The sequence below is a fragment of the Rousettus aegyptiacus genome, unplaced genomic scaffold (genome assembly GCF_014176215.1).
Source record: "Rousettus aegyptiacus isolate mRouAeg1 unplaced genomic scaffold, mRouAeg1.p scaffold_m13_p_17, whole genome shotgun sequence".
Lineage (NCBI taxonomy): Eukaryota > Metazoa > Chordata > Mammalia > Chiroptera > Pteropodidae > Rousettus > Rousettus aegyptiacus.
This window is the reverse complement of record NW_023416292.1, coordinates 35479865-35504880: the sequence shown is the minus strand read 5'-3', so window position 1 is coordinate 35504880 and position 25016 is coordinate 35479865. Positions and strand designations below refer to the sequence as shown.

General features: G+C 43.6%; 1 protein-coding gene across 1 annotated transcript; it reads left to right on the top strand.

Annotated features, from left to right (window-relative positions):
- Positions 1 to 38: 38 nt before the first annotated feature.
- SARS1 (seryl-tRNA synthetase 1) lies at positions 39 to 23059 on the top strand. Its single transcript, XM_016155600.2, has 11 exons — positions 39 to 273; positions 7048 to 7118; positions 15434 to 15514; positions 16483 to 16641; positions 17607 to 17750; positions 19168 to 19323; positions 20235 to 20456; positions 21007 to 21136; positions 21382 to 21539; positions 22203 to 22332; positions 22659 to 23059. Exons 1-11 carry the CDS (start codon positions 138 to 140, stop codon positions 22814 to 22816), a joined length of 1545 nt encoding a protein of 514 aa, XP_016011086.1. The 5' UTR covers positions 39 to 137; the 3' UTR covers positions 22817 to 23059.
- The last annotated feature ends 1957 nt before the right edge of the window (positions 23060 to 25016 follow it).

Genomic DNA, 25016 nt, shown 5'->3' with positions numbered 1-25016 from the left:
GTCGCTTCCGGCGGAGAGGGGGCGCCGCGCGGGAAAGAGAAGGGTCAGCGCGCCCGCGCAGTGCGTCAGTCACAGGCTGGCTGCCTGGGTGCGGTCCTCGCCTGCCTTAGTTGTTGACCCGGGAAGAGGGAAGGAAGATGGTGCTGGATCTGGACTTGTTTCGGGTGGATAAAGGAGGGGACCCAGCCCTTATCCGAGAGACGCAGGAGAAGCGCTTCAAGGACCCCAGACTAGTGGATCAGCTGGTGAAGGCAGACGGCGAGTGGCGACGATGTAAGTACCGGTACGCGCGGGGTGTCTGCCGATCCTAATCCCAGTTTCTGCTCTCGGATCTCGTTTACCGCTCCTGAGGCCACAGCTTCCACCTTTCGTCAGACCCCCTCCCACGTTGCGGTGGCCCCGAGGCTCTCCCTATCGGCCAGAACGCACCCGAGGAGCCGGGACCGTCCCCCTCTCCCTCTGCCGGCTTGGTGTAAACTCCCTTCCACGCGTGCTCATTGCGGATCGTTGGTCTCAGCCTGGGAAAAAGCATGACGCCTGCGCACTAAAAGCTGTCAAGCCTTCCTGCTGCAAGGGTATCCGAAAGAGAGCCAGGGTGGAGGTTTTGGGGTTTTCGCTTTCCTAACACTTATGTTAGGTCGCCTCTGGTCTTTTTCTCATGTGCAACTAGGCCAGAGTGGTCTTCTAGTTAGATAGATCAAAGGCTCCAGCCTGAGACTGAGTCACACCTACAGCGTAATAGGTGAACCTATTTGGGGTCTTTGGAGGCCTCTCCTTTCTAAAAGCTATGATCCTGGAACTTTGGGGAAAGCTATGCCCCAGATTTGTGGTCATAGCTTTAAGAACAGAGAAGTCTTTTCCATGGTAGGTCAGACGTAGAGAGAGGGGTGCGGCGAGACAAGAAAAAGCTTGTAATTACTGAGGCTTTTTTTTTTTTTTCTTATTTGTCGAAGTTTTCCGGAAAAGACATTTGCAGAGTTGGGTTAGAACCTGGAACTGATCCAGCCATCTTTCATGAAGCTAAAGAAAACCTTAGAACCCTCTGCCTAGATTAACCTTAGTAGTCACTGATTGGCCGGATGCTGTCAAGCACATGTGATTAATTTCGTCTGATGCAATAAGTCAGCAACCAGCTGAGAGCCAAGTTTATAACAGCATACTGCAAAGGCAGTCGCTATCCAAGAATGGCGTGGATTTCTATTAGGAAAATTGATTTTCCTAAATTTATAAAGGTACTGGGTACCAAGAGAATATTTAACTCGGGTTGTCTGCTGAGTCTTTATGTCTCGAGTTGCTCTAATGTGGTAGTTGTGACTGTGAGATCTCACCACCAGAATTTGAAATGCAATGAATTTTGAATTGCTGTGAATTAAGTTAAATGGAAGGAAAAACTAGACTGGACATTGTTTTACTGAATCAGAAGTATCAGATTTTTGTATCAGATTTTAGGCTAGCCGTTGTCCAGCACTAAATGTCTTTGAATGTATTGGATAATCTCTTATGTATAATGCACACATCTATGGTAAATTTTATCCAATTCCTGATGAATGGATATATGGTGAGGGAATGAGTTCTTCAGGGACGTGGCTGTGTTTTATTCATCTATATGTCTCAGTACTTAGGGTGTACGTATACATACAGGATATACATATATACATGTATACATACATGTATACATATAATCCCAGTGCCTAGGACTGCATCTCCTCCTTGGTAAGGGCTTGACAAACCTTTGTGAATCCATGAATGTCTTCTGAGTTCAGAGCACTTTGCCCTTCTAAATGAAAAGCAGTTTATGTAGTTTATTTTCAACACACTCTTTCTTTTCTGATATCCCTTACCAATATTCTCTTTGCTGCCAAAGGGAGTTAATGATTTTTCCCAAGTCACTGGCTGCTGGAGTAGGACATTGACAGATCTTGTCTCAAGGTTCTTTTATATCCGAACCTCACATCAGAGGTGAGGGTTCTTTAGTCATTGGCTGCAACAAGGACTTGTACCCAGAACCACATTAAGAACTCAGATCGTGTTCCCTGAGTATGGACATAGCAAACGTCACAAGGCCCTCCGTTACAACGGTACCTATCGGTCTGCCTGTAGACCTCTAAGGTGCCACTAGGACTCTCAAAGGAATCTGACAAAACTTGGAGTCACAGTACCACAGAATTTACCACAGCTCTTCTAACTCCAAGGATTCAAACTGTAATTTCTTCCTTTGAATTCAGAGTAGTACAAGGAGGACACATTTGATGACACGATAAACATTTGTGTCAACTGTCAAAGCCACTAGATTTCCACCTATCTTGAAATTTGCTGCAGACTACAGGAATTCTGTCCTTCCCCAAAAGTTCTTTTCTGAATGAGATTTCTTTTTACTATTAATTGAATTTATTAAATTTAACCCTTCCTGTAGATACCTTCATCCAGGCTCTTATCATTGGAATAACTTTGTAACTGCTTTCAATTTCACTTCAGTCTCACCCCAGCGACATGTCATCCTGGCCACACCCAGGACGTATGATCTTTTTGGAATGCAAGTGTAATCATTTTACTTCCAGGCTTAAGTCTTGCAATGACATTCATACCTTAAAACAGTACATTATGATAGAAATATAATATAATGTGGGCTACAGGTATAATTGTAAGTTTTCTTGTAGCCACTTAAAAAATATAAACAAATGAAATTAATTTTAGTCATATTTCATATAACCCACTAAATCTGAAAATTATATTTGTAACGTAATCAATATTAAAAACCACTGAGATAGTTTACATTCAATCTAGTGTATATTTTACACTTAACAGTACGTCTCAATTCAAGCTAGTCATTTTTCAAATGCTCAATAGCCATATGTAGCTAGTTGCTACCCTATTGAACAGTGTAGCTTTAAAGCATAAAAATCTAAATTTCTTAAGACAGTTTACAAAATCTCACCGTCCTTCCTAGCCTCATCTCCTGCTACTCTCCCGCGTCTGCCCCCCCCCCTTTTTTCTAGCCTTGTTATGCCACTCATATTTCCTTTTACATGTCCATCACTGTTGCCTTTTCTTGGGAGATGCCCCCACTCCCACCAGCCCTCTTTGCCACCCAACTCTGCTCCCATAGTACTACTTCATCTGTTGCGTGCTCTCGATATATTCTCTCTCTTATGTCATTTATACTGATTTTATATACAAACTTTTAAAACTTATTTTTTATTGAGATGCAATCTATTTAGTGAAATGCACAAATTTTAATGTGCAGTTGGATGAATTTAACAAACCTGTTAAGTCAAATCTGTTTAACAAATCAAGATCTAAGATACTTGCAGCACCCCAGCAGGCTCCCTCGTGCCCCCTCACAGTCACTTCTCACCTCCAAAAATAACGGTATTCTGCTATCTACTGTCAGGGACCCCAAAATAAGGTCCTTTTGCTTATATTGCCACTTACAGCAATATAACAGACTGAATTCTGTAAAAGAAAGCAGAAACTTGATTCTTTGATCAAAGAGTGGATAAGGAGATTACGCTGTAAAGATACCTTCCCGATTTGAGGAAATTAGGAGAGTCTTAAAAGATTGATGAGAGGCAGGTGGGTTCGGGGGGGGGGGGGGGATCTCCCAGAAAAGAGTGGGAAGTTCTCCGTGGTGTGGGGGAGCATGCGGTAGTTTCTAAACACGCTTGGAACATGCATAGCCATACATCGCATGTCTCATTTAATGTTAAGGCTCCACCCATGGGCATGATTTCTAGCATGCCACCAAAAGAAAGTTCGTCAAAAGATCACCCGGCAACAGATTTCGGTGCCATCTTGGATCCTTCCGGTGCAAACCGGTTTCTTAGCCATGTCCTTGGGTCTCTTTTGTGGTTCTTGTGAGCTAGCTTTTAGCTATCTCTGGAATTTCTGCCCTTTCCTGACCAGTTCAGCCTGTTTCATCACGGGACACGTTGGAGAAGGAAAGAAGACAAGAAATAGAAGTTTAAGGATTACCTGATAATGTGTGGCACAATCTGGTGACACTGCCACCATAAATTACTTTTGTCTGATTTTGAACTTTGTATAAATGGGCTTGTATGATATATACTTATTATACGGCTTCTTTCTCTCAAAATGATGTCTGTAAGATGATTGTATGTTCTTATGGTTGGTTCTTTTTCATTGCTGTACAATACTCCCATTTTGTAAATATACCAGCCAATTCTATTGATGGACATGAATTGTTAACAGTTTGAGGGTATTATGAGTAAGGTGCTGTGAACATCGTTATGTGTCTTTTGATAGATATAAGTGAGCACACATGCCTGTTGGGTAAGTACCCAGGAGTGGAATTGCTGGTCATGGGGTAGGCACATGCTTAGATTTAGTGATATTATCAAATATTTTTACAAAGTGGTTGTAGCAATTGGTATTCCAACCAGTAATACAAGAGTTCCAGTTGCTCTATATCCTTGCCCTTGATAGTCAGTCCTTTCAATTTTAGGCATTTTGATGGACAGATAGTGGTATATCAGTGTGGTTTTCATTTTATTTTATTTTTTTGACTAAAGATATTGAACACTTTTGCATATACTTGTGAGCGTTTGGACAGAGTGTTTTTGGGACAATATCTGCTCAATCCTGTTGACCAATTTTTATTTGTGTCTTATTGATTTGTAGGAATTTTGATCTATTCTTGGGTACAAGACCTTCTCAGAAAATATATATATTGCAGATTTTTTTCCCCAGTCTGACTTGCCTTTTCACTCTTTCATTCTTTTACTAACTAGAGTTCTTAATTTTAATGAGATCTAATTTATTTATATTTTGTAATTTGTGCTCCTTGTGTGGTTTAGGAAATCTCCATATCCCAAGGTCCTGGAGAGAGTCTCCAATTTTTTCTAGAAGTTTTATTACTTTACTTTTCATATTTAGATAGATGATTGATCTCACATAGATCTTGGTGTATGATGTGAGATAGGAGTCCAAGTTTTTTTTTTATGTAGAAATCCAGCTGCTTATGATAAAATGCAGCAAACTAAGAGTAGAGGGGAACTTCTTTAATCTGATTATTGGTATTTGTCAAAAACGCATTGCTAACATTATTCTTAATGATGAAATATTGAATACTTTCCTCCTGAGGTTGGGAACAAGACAAGGATGTCTACTGTCACCACTAATACACATCATGCTGGAGGTTCTAGGCAGTATGATATAAGGCGAGAAGAAGAAATAAGAGATGGGAACAGAAGTAAAACTGCCACTGTTTGCAGATGACTCGATTGTACAGAATCTCAAATATTAAAATTAAATAAATTAAAGAATATCAATATATAGAATATATAGAATCAATGATATTTCTATATACAAGTAACAATTAAAAAGCATCTGATACCTAGAAATATATTTAATAAATGACATTCAAGAGCCCTGAAGTGAAAACTACAAAACATTGCTGAGAGAAATTAAAGATAATGAAGGAATATACGATATTTATTTATTTTTTAAGTTTATTGGGGTAATATTGGTTAATATTGGTAAGGTAAACACGTGACATGCCGACCGGGAGGCCTTGAGGGGCCAGAGAAGTCATGCCTTGGGACGAGAGGGTATAGTTTTTATAGGGTTATGTGGGGGTAGGGTATAGAATGGGGAATGTCAGTTAAGCATCCGGATTAGGGTGGTGGTTGATTAGTGGCGCCAGGGCTTTAGGGTGGGCCCTCGATTCCGGATTCCAGTGTTTTGATGTCAAGCTGGGAAGCCTCCATGCAGACCCTCACTGACCTAACAAATACAATTATATAATTTTGGGGTGTACATTATAATCTGACATCTATATATTCTATTGTGTGATTACCGCCCAGAGTCTAGTTTCCATATTTTTGACCCTCTTTACCCTGTCTACCTCTTCCCTCCTCCCCTACCGCCTACCGTAACTGCTCGACCATTGTCCATGTCCCTGAGTCTCTGTCCTGTTCATTTGTTATACTGTATTTATCGATTGAAAAATTCAGCATTGTTATAATTTTTTTTAATTGTTTTATTGTCTTTTATTTCCCAGCACCAAGCAAGGTGTTTTCTTTTATATTTTCAACCCTTAACACAGGACCTTGTAAATAGGAGGGACTAAGTAAAGTTTTTTTAAAACTTTTAATTTCAAGATAATTACAAATATATAGGAAAATACAAATATAGTACAAAGAGGGCCCGTGTACCTTTCATCCAATTTCCCCCAATGATAACATCTGACATAACTTGGACAATATAAAATTCAAGAAATTGACATTCCTGCAATTCACAGACTTTATTCAGATTTCATTAGTTTTACATGCACTGATGTGTATGTGTGTCTGTGTATAATTTCATGCTATTTTATCACATGCATAGATTTGTGTAACTACCGCTACACTTGAGATAAAGGACCACTCCACCACTATAGGGATCCCCCTTCTGTCCTTTCTAGTTCATTCCCTTTCCTCTCCCCCATCTAAACCCTGGCAACCACTAATCTGTTCTCCAGCTCTGTAATCAATGTGAATAAATGCATGAGAAGGTAGTTAGTTATATCATTATGGGTTAAAATTTAGTGTAAATTTAGTTTAGTTACAGTTCGACAAAGCTTTACAGAGTAGCTATGTCTCGGTGCTATCTCGTTTCTAGTCATCATTTCAAGTTGATGGGAATAGAAACATGACTGCCCTCGTTCTAGATTCCCCTTCACAACACATGGTTTCTTTAAATAAATTTTAAGATAATCGAACAAGCTATAGTTACTTGAGTATTTTCCAAATTTCTCAGATGTATTAGTCTACAGTGATACCATCCAAGTTATACTTTTTAATTTCAGTCTCAGAATGGCCTTTTCCTTGTCACCAAATGCTGGAGAACCCTACTGCAGTCACCAACACATGCCAGCTAACTTTGGGATGCGAAAGCTGCAAGATTTCACAACTTCATGAGGCAGATCTGTTAGCTCTGCCTGCATTCTGGCCTTGGGCTGAGAGTAGCCCTAGGAGCCATGATTAGAAGAAGGAGGAATTTTAATTATATGCATGTCTTTGATATGCTCTTGGGTTCTTTATTCTTCAGGCAGATTCCGGGCAGACAACTTGAACAAGCTGAAGAACCTATGCAGCAAGACAATTGGAGAGAAAATGAAGGTAAGAGAACCGAGTAAAGGCCTTGAGAGCTTGAGCAGAGGTATTTAATCTTATTCTTAGCTAATACTCACATAATTTCTAATTTAGTGTCTAATTCTATGGGATACCAAGTTTCTTACCAAAGTGAGGAAATTATTTTAAAGGGAAAGGAAGGAAAGTGGGGAGGGAATGAAGAGGCACTTTATAGCGTCAGTGAATCTGTCTTCTGTCTTCAGATATATTTTAGTTTGTTTGGCTGCTATATCGGAATACCACAGACTGAATGGCTTATAAACAACAGAAATATTTCTCACACACAGTTCTGGAAGCTGCAAAGTCCAAGATCAAAACATGGGCAGATTTAGTGTGTGGTGAGGGCCCACTCCCGGGTTCACAGAGAGTCTCCTTGGTGTCCTCACATGGCAGAAGGAGGAGGGGAGCCCTCATGACCTAATCACCTCTAAAAGACCCTTTGTCCAAACACAATCACATTGGAGATGAGGTTTCAACATATAATTTGAAGGAACACAAACATTCAGTCTATAGCAAGATATGATTCTTGCCACACTAGTCACTCATTCATTATCTGTTCTGTTCCTATAATAAGAACATAAATTCTACCAGTAATCCTTTCCAGTTATTTCTTGGGTACAAACTACAGTGCCAGAAGGAATTTATGATGGCAGACTTCAAGTTCTTTGTCCCAGGTGTAGGGACTACAAATCCTGGACTATTAGCTATGCAACTGGAGGCAAGTTAACTTTTGAGCCTTAGTTTTCTTATCTGTAAAATGACAATACTAACATTCGCTGATAGAACAGAATTGTGAGAACTAAATTTTTTAAATGTAGAGAACCTGGCACAAGGCCTAGAACATGTTATTTATTTTGCAATTGAGAATAACAATGGCTGGCAAGTAGATATTGGCCTTCATTCAGGAAGCCCTTCCTGCAATTGGGAGTAACAGTGGCTGGCAAGTAGTTTACTGGCCTTCATTTAGGAAGCCCTACCATGCTTGCAGAATGTTAAGTTTCAGCTCGGCCTTTTTTTGGTATCTGGAATAGTGTATGTTTTCAGTCTTTCTTCAAAAATACCCTTTTTTTGTAAGGTGAACGCATGACACCCCAAGAGAAGTTTTCAAAGCAAGCCTTTATTGGGAAAGCGCTCCTGGGTGAGGTTCTCTGGTCCAGAGAGGAGAGGGGCCAGAGAAGACGTGCCCTGGGACAGGAAGGAGGGTGTAGTTTTGATAGGGTTATGTTGAGGTAGGGTATACAATGGGAAATATCAATTGAGCATCCGGATTAGGGTGGTGGTGGATTAGGGCGGTGGCGCCAGGGCTTTAGGGTGGGCCCTTGTCCACATTCTGGATCTGATGTTCCGATTCCGATGATTCCATGTTCCGGATTCCAGTGTTCTGATGTCAAGCTGGGAACCCTCCAGGCAGGGCCCCCCTACACACACCTAACACTTTTAACCCTTTAATTATATTTTTAAAGACATTCATTGCAACTTACAGTCTTTCTCATTTTTAAGTTGTACGACTCTAAACAAAAAAATTAAAAATTTGAGACCTGAACTAGTAAAACGCACAGCAAAAAGATTCCCTTGGGATGCTAGTACCTTACGTTTCCTGATAGTCCGAATCCTTCTCTTTAACTGTATTTTATTACACTTTCAGCTTGTGACTGGCTGTAGGAATTGATAATCATTCCATTTTCTTCCTATGGGACTCATGGTGCTTAATCATTTGCATGCCGAAAGCCCCATAATTATGTTAATTGCCATGTATACTCCTGCCTGTGTGTTCTGTGAAGCACGTATACAGATAGCACCAGCCAAGTGTTTTTCACAGCAGGAAGATGGGAGTGTTTGCATTTACAATAGCAATGAGGCGTGTTCTCCTTTGCTGTCCATTGGAATGGTACTAGCAACGCTTTAATTTGTATAGATAGCACTTAAAGTATTTAAAACCCTTTTATGTACATCTCATTTTGGTTTTGATCTTTGCTGCAAATGGGGAGTTTAGATAGTACAATTATCAGCCTTATTTGAAGGCTAAGGATATGAGTTTAGGAAATTAGGGCTTGCCTAAAATTATGCCTTAAGTTAGCTGCAGAGCTAGAATTTGAACTCAAAACTTGAATTTACTGCCTTAAGGGATTAGCAGATAGAAGGGACCCTCAGCTATCTTGTTACCATTGAAAAATATTGAGATTTAGGCTGGTTTTTTTTTTCCTACCTCAGTCATCCGTGCTTGTTCTTGTCAAGACTCATGCTCATACTTTTAGACTTTTCCAACTTTTTAAGATAATTTGCTCGAATCACTGAAGTGTACAAGTTGAGTTATGGTTAGAATTCCTACTTCTCACTTTGGTGTATAAGAATGTGTAATGAGCCTAAAGGATTTCTAATCATTTACCCTTAGAAGATTTAGTGTTTCTCAGATTCAATTTTGTACAGTGGGTAATGAGGTTGTATAAATTGTCTTGTTGTAGCCGCCAGTGCCCGAAAGACACACGGACCACCAGAACTCAGTGAGTTATAGGAAACACTCTTTATTTAGCCAGCTGGGTCTGCCAAGAGTACACAAACCCCAAATTAAGCAGCCCTAAAATGTAGAGGCACAGGGTTTTTAAGCCCAAAATCCCATTTTTTATTCTGTCTAAACAAAAAGGTCTATTTTTTTTTATTATTATTTACTACCTGTCAACTCACAGGTCAGCTGTATAAGCAGGGCTACAGAAGCAGAAAGCTTATTGTTAGAATGTTATGTTTTTATGGGTGACAGCCTATGTTCTCATGGGCATAGTCATGTTTCCATGGGCATAGCCAAGCAGTAATTTTCCTGCAACTAATAAATTTATAGCAGTCATTTTTTAGCCATTATTTTCCCCACTGGCCTTAGCAGACAATCTTTGATTTTTTATGTGGAATTTGTTTATAGCTTCTATTTTGTAATATTAAAAGTCTAATAGAATTAATTTTATTTTTTATATATGTAAACAAGAAATGAAGGAAACATGGGCCAAAAGTTAACAAGAGGAGGAGGATGATTAAAGGTCTAACTACAGCAGATAAAAGGGCTGTTAGCCATGGTGACCTGTTGAACATCTTATGAAACCAGTTATTTGATTTTAGCCTCTTTCTTTTCTTGGCATCTAAATTTTTTTGTATTAGTAGTAAGCTTTTTAAAATTACTCTAGAGTTATTGGCATAGAAGCAACAGGTTTTACCTAGAGCCATACATAATCTGTCTTGTTTCAAGAATAATAAATCTACTTTTTCTTTAATTTGGATGACTACTTTTGCTAGTGAATTGACTTGAAGTTTTAGCCTGCTGAGCTCAGTTAAATTTAGGGGAGTTTTTATACTGACATAGTAAAGGGGTTTTGGGTTTAGGCCTAACCAGCAATCTTGTCTTATGTCTGGGATGGTCTTATTTAAGACTTGTGTATTGTCGTTAGCAAAGTTATTAATGTTCTTTCTGGTTCTGGTTGTGGCTGGTCGAATGCTTGGGCTAAAGAGGAAAAAAGGAAGAAACAGAGGGTTATACTTATGTATGCTTGAGTCTTAGTCTGAAGGGCTCGTTTTTTCGAGCTGTCCACTCGCGTGTTTCCTTTACGTGGGAGTGATGAATCTACGATAGGATGCCGTCTATTTTAACTGCAGTGGGCGTCGTCAGGTAGACAGTCAAGGGTCTTTTTTATTTGGGTTTTAGTCTCTTGGAAGTGAACTTTTGGATCTACACAGAGTCCCCAGGCTGAAACTAATGGGGAAGTCTGTCTCCCAGGGCTGAGTAGACAGTGCAAACCTGGGACCAAATCTCTTTTTGTACACTTTGAAGGGCTGTAAAGACTTAAGTAAGACAAAGTTACACAGTTTTGCCTTTTTTTTATCTTTTCTTTTAGGTATTAAAGGTGGGAGTTTTTTAAAGAAAATTTTAAATGGGGTGAATCTATTAATACAGAGAGTATACTTGGCTCAGAGAAGAGCAAAGGGGAGAAGTTTTACCCAGGTCCCACCAGTTTTTAATCTTAACTTGACTAATTTCTCTTTTAGGGTCTGATTTATTTGCTCTATTTGGCCCGAACTTTGGGGCTGGTAGGCACAGTGGAGTTTTTATCGCAAATTTAGGTAGCTAGCCAATTGCTGTGATACCTTTGCTACAAAGTGCATAGGCTGGCCCGTCATCTGACCCTAAAGTTTTGGGAAGACCAAATCGAGGGAGGAGTTTTTGTAGTAGTTTCTTAGTAAACTACTAAGGCAGTCTCTTTTCTGGTAGGGAAGGCCTCTACCTATCCTGAAAAGGTGTCTATAAAAACAAGTAAATATTTGTAGCCCCCCAACAGTCAGGGTTACCTCAGCAAAATCGACTTTTTAGTGGTCTTTTGGATAAGTTTTTCTTTTTCTATGTCTAGGTTTTTTTATCTTTTTATTTTCTGTGTGTGTGTGTGTGTGTGTGTGTGTGTGTGTGTGTGTATTGACTTGGGCACAAGCAGGGCATCATGAGGCAATTTTTTTTTTTTTTGCAGGTTTCTAAAGCTTGGAGTATCTTAGTTTGCCCTAGGTGTGTGGTCCAGTGTAGCTGGTGGAGGAGAGTCTTTGTAAGGGCCCGTGAGAGCCCGATTTTGCTATTTGGGCTTGTCCACTATTATCGTTGGTTTCTAGCGGCTCTCTCATCTTGAGACGGAGGCAGTTTTGGGTATGGGACAACAGTCAGTGATGTGGTGGGGCCCCCACTGGCCTCGTGGCCACTGTTTTTGTCTCTGCATTGGCTCTTTGTTTTTTTTTTAGTCTCAGGACTTTTTTTTTTTTTTTTTTTTTTTTTTTTGGTGTCTTTTATAATGAACAATAGCCAGAGCCTTAGGCATCTGTATGGCTTTAGGTAAGGCTATGATCTCTTTTTTGTGTTTGATGTCTTTTTTAGCTGAAGTCAGAAGCCCTCTTTCCTTGTAGATGGCTCTGTGTACCTGTGCAGTGGCAAAGGCATATTGGCTGTCAATGTATATTGTGACCGTTTTATCTTTTTCCCATCTTAGTGTCACAGTGAAGGCGATGAGTTCTGCCTTTTGAGCAGAAGTCTTATGGGGAAGAGTTTGTGACCAGATAGTGCCAGTTAGTCATGACCCCTACCCCAACATATCTCTTTTTTTTCTGCATGAAGTTGCTCCCGTCCATGAACAGAACTTTATCGTTCTCAGGCAGAAGGGAGTCTTTGAGGTCTGGCCACGAGGAACACACAGCGTCAGTGAAATCTGTGCAGTCGTGAATGGGGGTCTTGGGGGTCTGGGTCTGGCATCAGATTGGCTGGGTTGATGACAGTAGCTTTGGATTTTAGCCATACGTTTGTGGTTATCTGGTGTCTCCCTGTTGTTGAATACCTTTTGGGCTATTTCAACAAGTTGGGACAGGTTTAGCTCTGTAAAACCTTTTAATTTTTGTAGTTTACACTGGATATCAGGGGCCGCCTGAGTAGCAAAGGCTATATTGTCTGCTGGTTCTCAGGGGCCTCAGGTTCAGTGGAGGTGTATACCCGGTATGCCTATGCCTTGTTCAAGAAACGCTCCGGGGGATTTCTGAGGTCTCTCTCTGTATAACTTCAGTTACCTTAGAAAGGTTAGTTGGCTGGCGAGCTGCCGTCTTAATTCCCCCAATTAGAATCTGGTGGTACCGATCTAATGCTGTTCTCTCTGCCTGAGAATTGTGTCTCCAGTCTGGGCAGGTGGAGGGAAATTTTTTTCAGTCTGTTTCCCTGCTTCCTTAACTCTCCTCCCTCCCACAGCTATCTTTTGTGTTTTAGTCTGAATGCATCTATGTTTTTCTGAGGGGTCAAGGGGGTAATTAAAAGCTGTTGGCAATTGTCCCAGGTGGGGCAGTGAGTCTGAAAGACACTTTCTACGAGTCTCATTAATGCCTGGGGTTTTTCAGAGAAGGTGTATTTTGTGTCTTCTGGTTGTACAGGGCACTAGTCGAGAAAGGCACGTAAACCATAAAGGGCCTGTCTGTGTGATGCCCTGAGGTGGTGCTTTTCGCAAGGGAAAGATGGCCGGGGTGGTGGTATCAGCTGCTGTCCCGCCCGGAGCGGGAGCAGGAGGCTCATAGGGGTTACCTGCCTGTGTCTGAGGAGGTGAGGCAGTGCTATTTGGCCTCTATTGTCTTAGATTATAGGGCGGGAGAAGGTCACTCTGGTGGAGATTGGAGGACTGAGGGACTGGGCTGTCTTGGAGATTTAGTTGCTGCATGTTTTGGGGTGCCCACAACTAAAACCCGCACTCTCAGAGAAAGGGAACACTGGCGGAGCCAAGGAGGGGGCTTTCTGAACAAGGTTTAATCATTGATCGATGTAGGGAAACTGATCAGGATGTCTCGGGTCTCCCATGACAACCTTCTAAACATTCTTCACTAAACCCTTGTCAAAAGAGCCCTCTGGGGGCCAGTTTATGTCAAAAGACAGCCAGTCAACTTTACACAATGTTTTTAGTCTGCCTGGAGAAAACTTTATGCCATAGTCAGCTCCCTCTATAAACCCTTTTTTGAAATGTCGCAAGAGACACCCCAAAGGTGTCTTCTGTAAACTTGGGCTTCCCTCCATCAATTGTGCAGAAAACACAAAACACACACTCAGACGAGAACAATTACTGAGGTGCAGGTGGACTCAGAGAAGTCCGCCACCTACAACCTAGACAGGACCAGAGACAATAAACAGAACCCGACCACAGGGCACAGGAGGTGGCGTCCCGCAGCCTGGCCACGGTCGGGGAGATATGACTGCGTCCAGTCTCTCCACGGACCCCCAGTGACCGGTCAACAGAACCAGGAAGGTATCTTTTATCCAGATGCCGAAGCCTCGGAGATTCCAGATTCCTATCGGGACCAGGAATGAGGGACCAGGAATAAAGAGCGTTTCCTGAAAGTTGCGTCCTTGACGATTGCATTAACCCCGTCACGGCATATAAGGGCCCTGGAACGTGTCAGTTTGGCAACCCCTTTGAATCTGTAACAGAGACAGCAACCGCTCCAGAGGCCGGTCTGGTCTTAGATCTCAGGGCCACTCCCTGAGATCTCGCTGGGGCCTCCAAATGTTGTAGCCGCCAGCCCCCGAAAGACACACGGACCACCAGAACTCAGTGAGTTATAGGAAACATTCTTTTATTTAGCCACCTGGGTCTGCCAGGGGTACGCAGACCCCACATTAAGCAGCCCCAAAATGTAGAGAGAGGTACAGGGTTTTTAAGCCCAAAATCCCATTTTTTATTCTGTCTGAACACAAAGGTCTTTTTTTTATTTACTACCTGTCAACTCACAGGTCAGATGTATAACCAGGGGTACAAAAGCAGAAAGCTTATTGTTAGAATGTTATGTTTTTATGGGTGACAGCCTATGTTCTCATGGACATAGCCATGTTTCCATGGGCGTAGCCAAGCAGTAATTTTCCTGCAACTAATAAATTTTTAGCAGTCATTTTTTGGCCATTATAGCCTGTTGTTATATGTATAGAATTTTTAAAAATTTTAGGACATTTGACCATGATTTCTACACATCATTTTATTTATACTCGCAAAGCAGACATTGAATCTTCTCAACTTGTTTTTGTAAGAGTTTTGCTGAGGTCTTATTTATCTTGTTATAATGGCCTTTGATAATTTTCCTTAATTTTAGAGGAATTTGACTCAAAATTACCTTTCCCGTGGATGCGGGCAAGAATTAAAAATTACAATTTGGCAAAATATAAAGAAAGGTGAAGCGAGGAACCTGAGGGGAAAAAATCTAGCCCTGGGTATACCTCTGCTGTTTTGCCAACTCGAATTGCCTCAACTTAGTTCCAGATTTTGTGGCTTTTTTCCTCAAAAATTTTGTTTTCCTCGCCTCCCTAATATTTCATCAGATGATATATTTTTTCCCCTCGCCTTCAGCACTGGCACTGTTCTTAGCAGGTAGACAAGGATGCACGCCAGGGCTTGGCCCCGCCCCAGTGCTGGTTCCTGAGCTCCCAGCACATGGGCATTCACGCATTCGTGGCGCCCATAACTGTCAGCACAGGGCAGACAGTCTTCCTGTGTTCCTGATGATGTCAGCTCTCTGACCCTGGTGAGTTAATTGCTCTGTCCAGGATCAAAAGGCTAGAAAGTGGCAGAACAGGGACTTGAAACTTCTCACTTCCAATTGAGTAATTTTTCTCCCACATGTTGCATCTTTTAGAGACAGTTATATAGAAAGTTCTGTGATTAGTTTATATGATGTTAATTAATTAGGTGTGCACTTATAAAACAGTGTCACACATGTTCTTATATTTAATAGTGTTGTTTGTTTATTTGTTTGTAATTTTCTTTCTGCAGAAAAAAGAGCCAGTGGGAGATGATGAGTCCATTCCAGATAATGTATTAAGTCTCGACGACCTCACCGCAGAAACTTTAGCTGTAAGTTATTGTCCCTTTCTAGGTTAGGATTCTGTTCTTTTATCTTAACATTCCTGAACGAGCAAATGCTGACGCTGCGCTCCACACAGCATTGTGGCATCCTTGAATTTCTGCAAGTGGGACATGTCCCCATTCATTCTTGTTATGTACTCTGCACTTAGGTGTTTATTAAATAGCAGAGATGGAGATCTGGAGTGGAAGAGTCAAGGGTAAGAAGAGAAAACAGGAACTTAGCCATGTTTGGTTTATATTACTGTGTTTTCACAACGTCAAGGAGCTTTTCAATAAACTGTAATTTAGTCAGTATTCACTACAGTGGACCCAGCGCAGTAATTGTCAAGGTTTTAGTCACTGAACCTTGTCTTAAAATCCATAGCAAAAAGCACAGCAAGAGCATAAACATAAAAAAAAAAAAACAAAGTTGCTTGAAGGGCTGGATTGGGGGTGCTGTTCCTGCCCAGCCCTACCTGGTAAGGGCTCTCCCCAAGAAGTCAGAGTGCTGTTTGAGACATCTGTAGTAAGGAATACAAAATTAGCTTATAACAAAGTCTCTTGCTTCTAATAAATTTATAGTCTTCCTGGAGAATGGTTAAATGTAGCACTCGATAGAGTGCTAAATTGGTTTAATCAAGAATATCAGAAAGTGCAAGTTAAGGGAAAGAGCTCTTTAAAGAGCTACATATTAAAATTCCTGAGATGTAGGAGCAAGAATAGTATTCACAATCAATCCATCTCTGCCTTAAGCACCCCAAAAGCAAATGCCAATGGATTTGTAGGGCAAGACCGTATGTCTCCCAGTGTGGAATAAATCTCAAGTTTTTTTGAACATCTTCATTGTTGGTTTTTAAACCGCGCGGACAAGGATTGTCATTAGAGCACAGCAGGGTTAGGGCAACAGAATTTTATTGTTACTCTTACTCTGTCTCTGACTCTGTGGCCTGGGCGCGGCCTGGCCTGTTCATCTACAGAACCTGAAAGTGTCACAGATCAAAAAACTCAGACTCCTCATCGATGACGCCATTCTGAAGTGTGACACGGACCTCCTAAAGCTGGAGACAGAGCGGTTCGAGAACCTCCGAGAGATCGGGAACCTTCTGCATCCCTCTGTGCCCATCAGTAATGATGAGGTAGGCGTCGGCGCCACAGCAGGCGGCTGCCTCACGTCACTCCTCCCTGTTGGGAAGGGGGCGCGGCGGGAGGAGGGCAGTGAAACCCTGGGCACTCTGCATGAAAGGCCTTGTGTCAGAAGCAAGTTCTTTGTATACTTGCTCTGCCCACCAATTGAGAATCGAAAGAGTCAGATCTTTGCCTGATTGGGAAGTAGCAGAGACAGCAGGTAGGAGACTCCTGGCACAGAAATCTCTTCTAAATCGGGCTGCTGTCCTCCACTGTTGCCCATGGTAGCAGTGAGTCTCGTGGGAGGGATCTGCTAAATCATCCTCACCCCTCACCCACACCCTGCTGAGAAGCTGCAGGTTGAAGGGAAATCTGCATGATAAAAGTTTCCTGCTGAGTGGGAGCTTCCCCAGCACAAAGCTGCTCTGAGCCCAGGCTTTGTTCTCTGACACCCCAGCCTTAGCAGGGCCCATCTGTGCCTCTTTCATTCATTCCCTGGTGAACAGAACATTAAACTCCTTGCAGGCTGGGGTGGCAGACTGGAGAGGTCAGGGCCCTGAGCCCTCCCTCTTGTGGCGCTGGGACCAATGAGAGCCTGGAAAAAAAAAATCTACATTCTCCTCTGTACCCCAGGCAATGCTGATTGTCCAGGAAAGGGGTGTCCTTGTGCAGTATTTTCAAGGAGTCATTTAAACGGGTAAAAATAACAGAACGCAACAGATCTTTTGGAAAATCGTGATTTCAGTTTCATGCTAGAATCACTTCTAGGAATTTATAAATGATTATTTCCCTATTGAGCATAAATTCTCTAGCAAATTCCCTTCTCTAGTCTCTCTATACAGTGACCAAAACCTCATGTTTGAGCTAAGCTGTGGCTTTACAAAGCTTCGGGTTGTTCTTAGAACAAGATTTGTTAAGATGGAGGTCATAGAATTCATAGGTCATGTATCTTTCTCTCCTGGTCTTGTTTCTTTAGGATGCAGACAACAAAGTAGAAAGAATCTGGGGTGATTGTACAGTCAGGAAAAAGTACTCTCACGTGGACCTGGTGGTGATGGTCGACGGCTATGAAGGCGAAAAAGGGGCCGTGGTGGCTGGGAGTCGAGGGTACTTCCTGAAGGTAAGAATCAGAATTCAGCAGGATGGGATTATAAAGAAGGAACGTAATGTGCAGAAAACAGCCCGCTTAAAGAGGCCCACCAATCCACCACTTGTACTTGCTTTTCTACTGCAAACTTACTGGCAATTAGATGCAATTTTCTTTCTAAGGCAGGAGAGTGCCGATGAGGATTCCCCAGAACAAAAGCCACTACGGGATCCTCTGTAATGAATATGATTTGCTGACTAAACCAGAACAGCCTCCGCCTTTGAGGAGCTCAGTGTAATTGGACAGTCAGACGAGGAACAAAGAGTCAAAACCCACTGTGATACATGCTGTGGTGTGAGCAGGCCCAGGGTCCTATGAGAGCGGCAGGCAGAGGCAAACCCACGTTAGCTGGGACAGAGAGCAGATGAGTTGAGGGAAGGCTTCCAGAAGGACATGGTAAAATAATTTTGGAATTACGGTTGACCCTTGAACAACATGGCTTGAACTGCGCAGGTGAACTTGTGGATTTTTCTCAGTAAATACCGTAAATGTATTTTCTTTTCCTTATGATTTTCATAATAACATTTTCTTTACTTACTTTAAAAATATGGTATATAATACATACAACATACAAAATATGTGTTAATAGTATTTATGGTATTGGTAAGGCTTCCAATCAACAACAGGCTGTTAGTAGTTAAGTTTCAGGGGAGCCCAAAGTTATATGTGGTTTTTTTACTGGGGGGAGTCGACACCCCTAACCTCCATGTTGTTCAAGGGCCAGTTGTACTGTCCGTGTGTACACATACATAGGTGTGCTCTCCTTTATCTAAGCATGTCCAGCATTGTAAGAATTAGCACAAGAAAACTCGTGCACCTGGGAACCAGTATTTTTTTTCTCTTGCTTTGGTATCGGAAAAGATTCTCTACAACACACCTGGATGATATGCTGGGATGTTAAGAAAGACTCTCAATTCAGTGCTGGGGTTCACGGTCTTCGCTGGCCTCCTATGTACTCCTGGGTGATCGGCCGGAGGAGACGAGAATGAGGGTGGGATTGAGCCAAAGCAAAGTATGAAACAGGCTTTATTGGGGTCTGCGGGCGAGGTTCACTGTTCCTGAGGGAAGGGGCCAGAGAAGTCGCGCATGCCTGGGGTATAGGCGCGGTTTTTAAAGGTTTTGGCCCAGGATGTCGGTGGGGTTACAGGGCGGGGACTTCTCTGTTTGGCTGATCTCTCCGCCCGGGAAGCCTCCGCTGTAACTTTGGTGGTGAGCCGTCGGCCGTCTTAGGTACTGAGCCACCTTCCCGCTGGTGTAATGGCGCCCATGAGCAACTGAACACTGGGTAGTCATATTCTCTAGCCCCAGTTGCCTGTGAATGGGAATTCTAGCAGATAAACATGCTGGCGACAGAAGCCAATCACACAGTGCTGTGTTTCTGCTCTTTTAGGGGGTCCTGGTATTCCTGGAACAGGCGCTCATTCAGTATGCCCTGCGTACCTTGGGAAGCCGGGGCTACACTCCCATTTATACCCCCTTCTTTATGAGGAAGGAGGTCATGCAGGAGGTGGCACAGCTCAGTCAGTTTGACGAAGAACTGTATAAGGTGAGGAGCGGGGACAATGGGGCCGAATGACTTCTTAAGTTACGAAGTTTAACTTCGAAGATACGGAATAGCGCTCTCCAGCATAACTTACTGCGCGATGGAAATGTTTTGTATCTGTGGCCGTTGAGCACTTAAAATGTGGCTAATGCAACTCAGAAAGTAAAATTTTAATTTTTATTAATTTTAATTCTAATAGCCACACATGGATAGCGGCTACCATATTGAACAGAGCAGACATTTGATGTTTCCCCCCAAATAATCTGTATGATGCATCTAGATGAGTATACTTTAACATTATGAGCTTAGAAAAGAAGCCCATTTGTTGTGTGGCGGGACAAAAGGAAATTGTAGAAGTGGCTGGTCTTCCATGTCTTTCCATTTTGTGGCTCCTCAACTAGAGACCATCTCAGGAAGAGCCAGACAGTTCAAGTTAAGGTTCAGAAGGTGATTCTAATCAACTGAACACCAAAGTGATTCTTCGAGGATTATGATCGGTAGACCATAAGCACTGAGAAAGAAGAGACCATGTCTCTTGGCCCAACATTGGCAAAAAGGACTCAACACTTAGTAAATGCTTTACAAACATTTGTCGAACGGATTAATTTATATAGCTACCAGCTCAAGTTTTATCGTATGCCTGCCATCATGGGCCCTTTTACATCATTTATAAATGTTTCCTATATTAGGTAAAAAATATTATCAGAATATCGTATCTCCTTTTAATCTGCTCTTCTTCGATCTGGGAGAGACCCCATTATGGGCTTGACCATTCCATCCCTTGCCTTTAGCGTCTCCTGTCCTCTCCCAAGAAGGGATTAAAGAAAATTCTCCCTGTTCCATCATTCGTTTCTTGCCCTCGCTGAGGCCCGCTTCCCTCGCTCTCTAACTAGTGAAGGTCCCTCCTCCTCCAGGTGATTGGCAAAGGCAGTGAAAAGTCTGATGACAGCTCCTATGATGAGAAGTACCTGATCGCCACCTCAGAGCAGCCCATTGCCGCTCTCCACCGGGACGAGTGGCTGCGGCCCGAGGATTTGCCCATCAAGTATGCTGGCCTGTCCACCTGTTTTCGCCAGGAGGTAGGCTCCCATGGCCGTGACACCCGTGGCATCTTTCGAGTCCATCAGTTTGAAAAGGTGAGTAGACAAGTCAGGGTGAAGAGTTACGGCCTTTCTGTCTGTCTGCCCAGGGTGGTTAGAGGAGAGGCAGGACCTGTGTTGCTCAGGCCTACCCTGGCTCCCATCTTACCTCCTAATGCATATGCCTGAGTTTCTGGGGAGGAGCCTGAGAACGTGGTATAATGGCCATGAGCACAGACTCTGGAACCAGGCTGCCTGAGTCCAAATGCCAGCTCCACCAGTTACCAGCTGTGGAACCTTGAAGAGTTTCTTAAAAGGAGGATAAAAATAGTATCTACTTCATTAGGCCTGTCATGAGGATTAAACTAGTTAATATATGTAAACCACTTAGGACAGTACCGGGCACATGTATGGTCAGGTCTCTGTAGAAGCACACGGTCTCGTTGTGCCCCGAGTCCCGTGCAGCGCCGATCTCTCGTGCTGGGAGCCACGCCTGACTCCCAGTGGTGTAGGAACAGGTCTCGATTGCAAGAATCTCTCTCATTTCAGTCCTTTAGTTCATTCACCCTGACCCATTGTCACTGTCTCCTTGGGTCTCTCTTTGCAGATTGAACAGTTTATCTACTCGTCACCACATGACAACAAGTCATGGGAGATGTTTGAAGAGATGATTACTACTGCAGAAGAATTCTACCAGTCTTTGGGGATCCCTTACCACATTGTGAATATTGTCTCAGGTATCAGCCTCCCTTTCCTGCGTCCCATGCACATCACCCTCGTCGCACAAAGAAATAGCTCACAATCCAGTTAATTGCCTTCGTTAATTAAAATATGACACTCTTCTCACTTGGGAGTATTTGGTGATAAGAATATCTGGATGTTATTTCACTTCTGGGATAGGATATAAATTAAAGATTTGCTAAAAGTCAGCCTTCCGAAATACTATTCCTCCATCATGAATTCCAGGGGTTTGTCCTTACAGGTTCTTTAAATCATGCTGCCAGTAAGAAGCTTGACCTGGAGGCCTGGTTTCCAGGCTCAGGAGCCTTCCGTGAGTTAGTTTCCTGTTCTAACTGCACGGACTATCAGGCTCGTCGGCTCCGAATCCGATATGGGCAAACCAAGAAGATGATGGACAAGGTGGGTGGCCCCTGGAGAGGCGCACAGCAGGACCTTTAGTGCAGGGTAGATCCATCTTATTTTTCAGCCCTTGGAATACATTATTTCCTAGCATCATGGGAAAGTCTTAAGTTTTTCATCTAGAACGAAAAAAGGAATCTGAAAATGACTTCTACTGAATCAGTACTGAGTCCTTTTAGATAGAAACCTAAATTTAGCTCCATTCTACAAGGTAATTTTAGCTTTTCTCGTTTGGCTTTGTTTTTCATAACTCCAAATAAAGAAGAATCCCCATTTGTCAACACAGTTGGAGACAATGTCTTTCTTCCCTCTTCTCACCCAAGGAGGTCTAGGTTATAAGCTTATCTCTCCAAACTCAATTTTTTGGCCCCACTTTTCCAAGTCAGGGACTTGAAAGGGGTTAAAAGGAGAAGCCACTGTGGCCCACCTCTCCTCAAAATACTGGAACCTACCACTTGTCACTCATGAGACATGAAGACTCTTCCTGGAGTCATGTGATAGGCAGTAAACACACGTTTAGAAAAAGCTCGATGATGGATCAAAGCCATGACTTTGATTTGGCAGGTTGCAGTAGGGGAGCCTGGCTGGGTGATGATGCTTAGTCATCGGTTAGACCAGCTCAGGGCTGCGTTGACTGCTCCCTCTGGGCTCCTGTCTTCGCAGGTGGAGTTTGTCCACATGCTCAATGCTACGATGTGCGCCACCACTCGCACCATCTGCGCCCTCCTGGAGAACTACCAGACAGAGGAGGGTATTGTCGTGCCCGAGAAGTTGAGGGAGTTCATGCCCCCAGGTAAGACCCCAGCCCAGACCATCCTCCTCCCCTCCTCTTGTCTTCATACTCCTCTAGATAGCAGGCCCCTTTCAGGACGGGCCCATTTTTCTTATTGTGACGTAGTTCCCAAAACTGCCTGTCATCTGGTACTGGGCATTGCAGGGCCAAAGCTGAGAAAGTAGCCATACAGGTATGATAGTCTATTGAAATGCAGCTAAAATTCAGATTGAGGAAGAAAAGCATAAATGAAACCGGTGCCTATTGTGGGTGCCCTTCACTCCAGAGGTCTTTGGGCTTTGACTCCTGAGAAACGATAGGTTACTTGGTTGGCTCTTCCCTTCCAGGTCTCCAAGAACTGATTCCTTTTGTGAAGCCAGCACCCATCGACCAGGAGCCATCAAAGAAGCAGAAGAAGCAGCTCGAGGGCAGCAAAAAGAAAGGGGCAGTGAGAGATGGCACTCTGGAAAGCCAGCTGCAGAACATGGAGGTCACCGATACCTAAACACCCGTTCCTCCCAGTTCCGCTGGCTGGGACCTCAGAGCCTGCCCATGGGCAGGGAAGCCAAGCACCTCCTCGTCACCCCCAGCTGACAAGGGGAACCATCTGCCCTGTACAACACAATGTTCCTGTCTCTTCACATGGGCCTAGGAGCCAATCATTGATAACCGATGAAACCATGTAATAAAGCATCTCTGGGGAAGGCTAGGATTCTTCCTCAGTCTTCTGCCTGGGACTTGAACCCTTTCTCTGACAGTTCTCCTTGGAACCAGACTTACTTTTTCTTCACCTTCTAAATAAGGCTGTTGCATTTACCAAGTCAGCCTTTGAGAAGGTAGGTGAAGGCAGGGGTAGATTTAGTAAAGGCTCGAGGGCAAAGTGAAAAAATTGAGTCTTAGACACACGAGCCCGAAGGACAACGGCCAGGATCCTCTTTTATAAATCTGCTCCTCTTTAAGAGCAGTTAGGTAAGGCAAGCTTAGAGACCAGAGTTGTTATAAAAAGCCCTATAACACTTCTGTTCCCTAGGAAGGGCTCCTTGGAATGGGAGGGAAGCTGTGAGGCCTCAGGGGAGACAAGACTATGTTTAATCCAAAACTGCCCCTAGATTCAAGAGCGTGAGGTAGGGCCTTATTAACAGCTGCTTCTCCCTTTCCACGCATTCCAAAACGAGAGACCAACGGTATAGCAGCTTGTTGCTGCAACTCCAGAGGATGGAGAGAACCAGCAGGATAGAGGAGAGGGAGGAAGAGTGCTTTAATCCCCTCTCTGGGGCCCACACTGTTGCCCAACAGCCAGTTCGCCCTTTCTCTGGGGAGGGTGATGTTTAGGCTCTTTATTTACCTGCCGCCTTTCATCTCCAATCTACAAACACTTTATTTTAATAATACCTCTTGTTTGTTTAGTGCTTCTCTCCTAGGAGCCTAAAATACTTCCAATAGGTGATCCCTTTTATCTTCGTGACAGTCTCGGGAGGAAGGGTGGGGACATGATTATACCTCTTCCATCATTTAGGAGACAGAGTACAAGGTGGGTAAGGGAGATGAGCCAACCTGGCCAGGTGGAAGCGAGGAGTCCTGACCCCTCAGCAGTGCTCGATACTTGCATTTCTTTGGGAAGATGAGAGCAGGACTCTGAACTCCCCTGTCACTTAGGAGCCTTTATGTCATCTCAGCTTCCTTAGTCCCTAAGCAGTAACTTCCCTGGGCCTCCTAGAGCTTGGCACCCAGGAAAGAGGCCATATGCTTGGTTTTACACTGGGGTGTGGAGCTGATCCTATTAATAATCTTGCCGCCGGCAACCCTGTCATTACTGGGGCACCTGAAAAGGCGACCATAGTGCCCCTCTTGCCACAGACGGGCTCAACCAGCCCACCTCTACTGTAGCCCATTGCCCTCAGCTCCGGGATAACCAAGCCAGAGCCAGTGGACAAAAGAGCAAGCTGCTCTCATTTACTCAGAAGGACCAGAAATTCCCATTCTTGTAGCCCAGCTATTTGATGTGAAGAAAGGCAGTTTGTACGGTGAGCAGGAGGCTGGGTTAGCTCACCACCCCGCAGCCTTTCTCCCATATGAAAAGTCCTTTGGGATTTGGGGTTAGAAACTCAGATGGCCTTGAACAGCCCCATCTAGCCATAGAAGTCACTGCTTCCTGCTCCTACCCTCTTCTGCTCCCTGTGCCTATGACCTTCCTTCCAGCAGGAGGCGCTGCTTTTTTCCAGGGCGCTGAACACTGCGAGGGTAGGAGCTGGGGCTCTGAGCTGCTGGGGGCCCTGGCTCGCTCTGGTCTTTTCCCGACTTGTCGACTTAACTTCTCACTTGACCAGTTTTCTGGAGCTAGTTACACCTGGAACCTGGACTCAGTGCTGCCTTTATGCGGAAAGAGCCTCCTGCCCAGTGCTCCTGGCAGCCAGCTCCCCACGCCAACCTTCCCCTACCTGCCCTGAGGCTGGGTCCGGGTGTGGACCGCCCTGGGAGCCTTCCTTGTGCAAAGGAATGCGTGAAGTCCACAATAAAGCAGTGTGCCAACTAGTCTGTTAGAAAGTCTATACCCGCTTCTTCCTGAAGCCAGAGGAGAGAAAATGTGAAGGAAAAGATGACCGACCCTGTGGCTGAGGTCCCTCCCTGCAGGTCACACAGTAGAACACAAGCGGGTGAGCACATGGGCGCGACACACAAGGATTCAGATGCTGACCCTGTGCCAG

Coding starts and splice junctions, on each gene's coding strand:
- SARS1 (XM_016155600.2), top strand. CDS start 138: ATGGTGCTGGATCTGGACTTGTTTCGGGTGGATAAAGGAGGGGACCCA. Junction 15,515..16,482: donor TCACCGCAGAAACTTTAGCT/GTAAGTTATTGT, acceptor GTTCATCTACAG/AACCTGAAAGTGTCACAGAT. Junction 21,540..22,202: donor CCAAGAAGATGATGGACAAG/GTGGGTGGCCCC, acceptor CTGTCTTCGCAG/GTGGAGTTTGTCCACATGCT.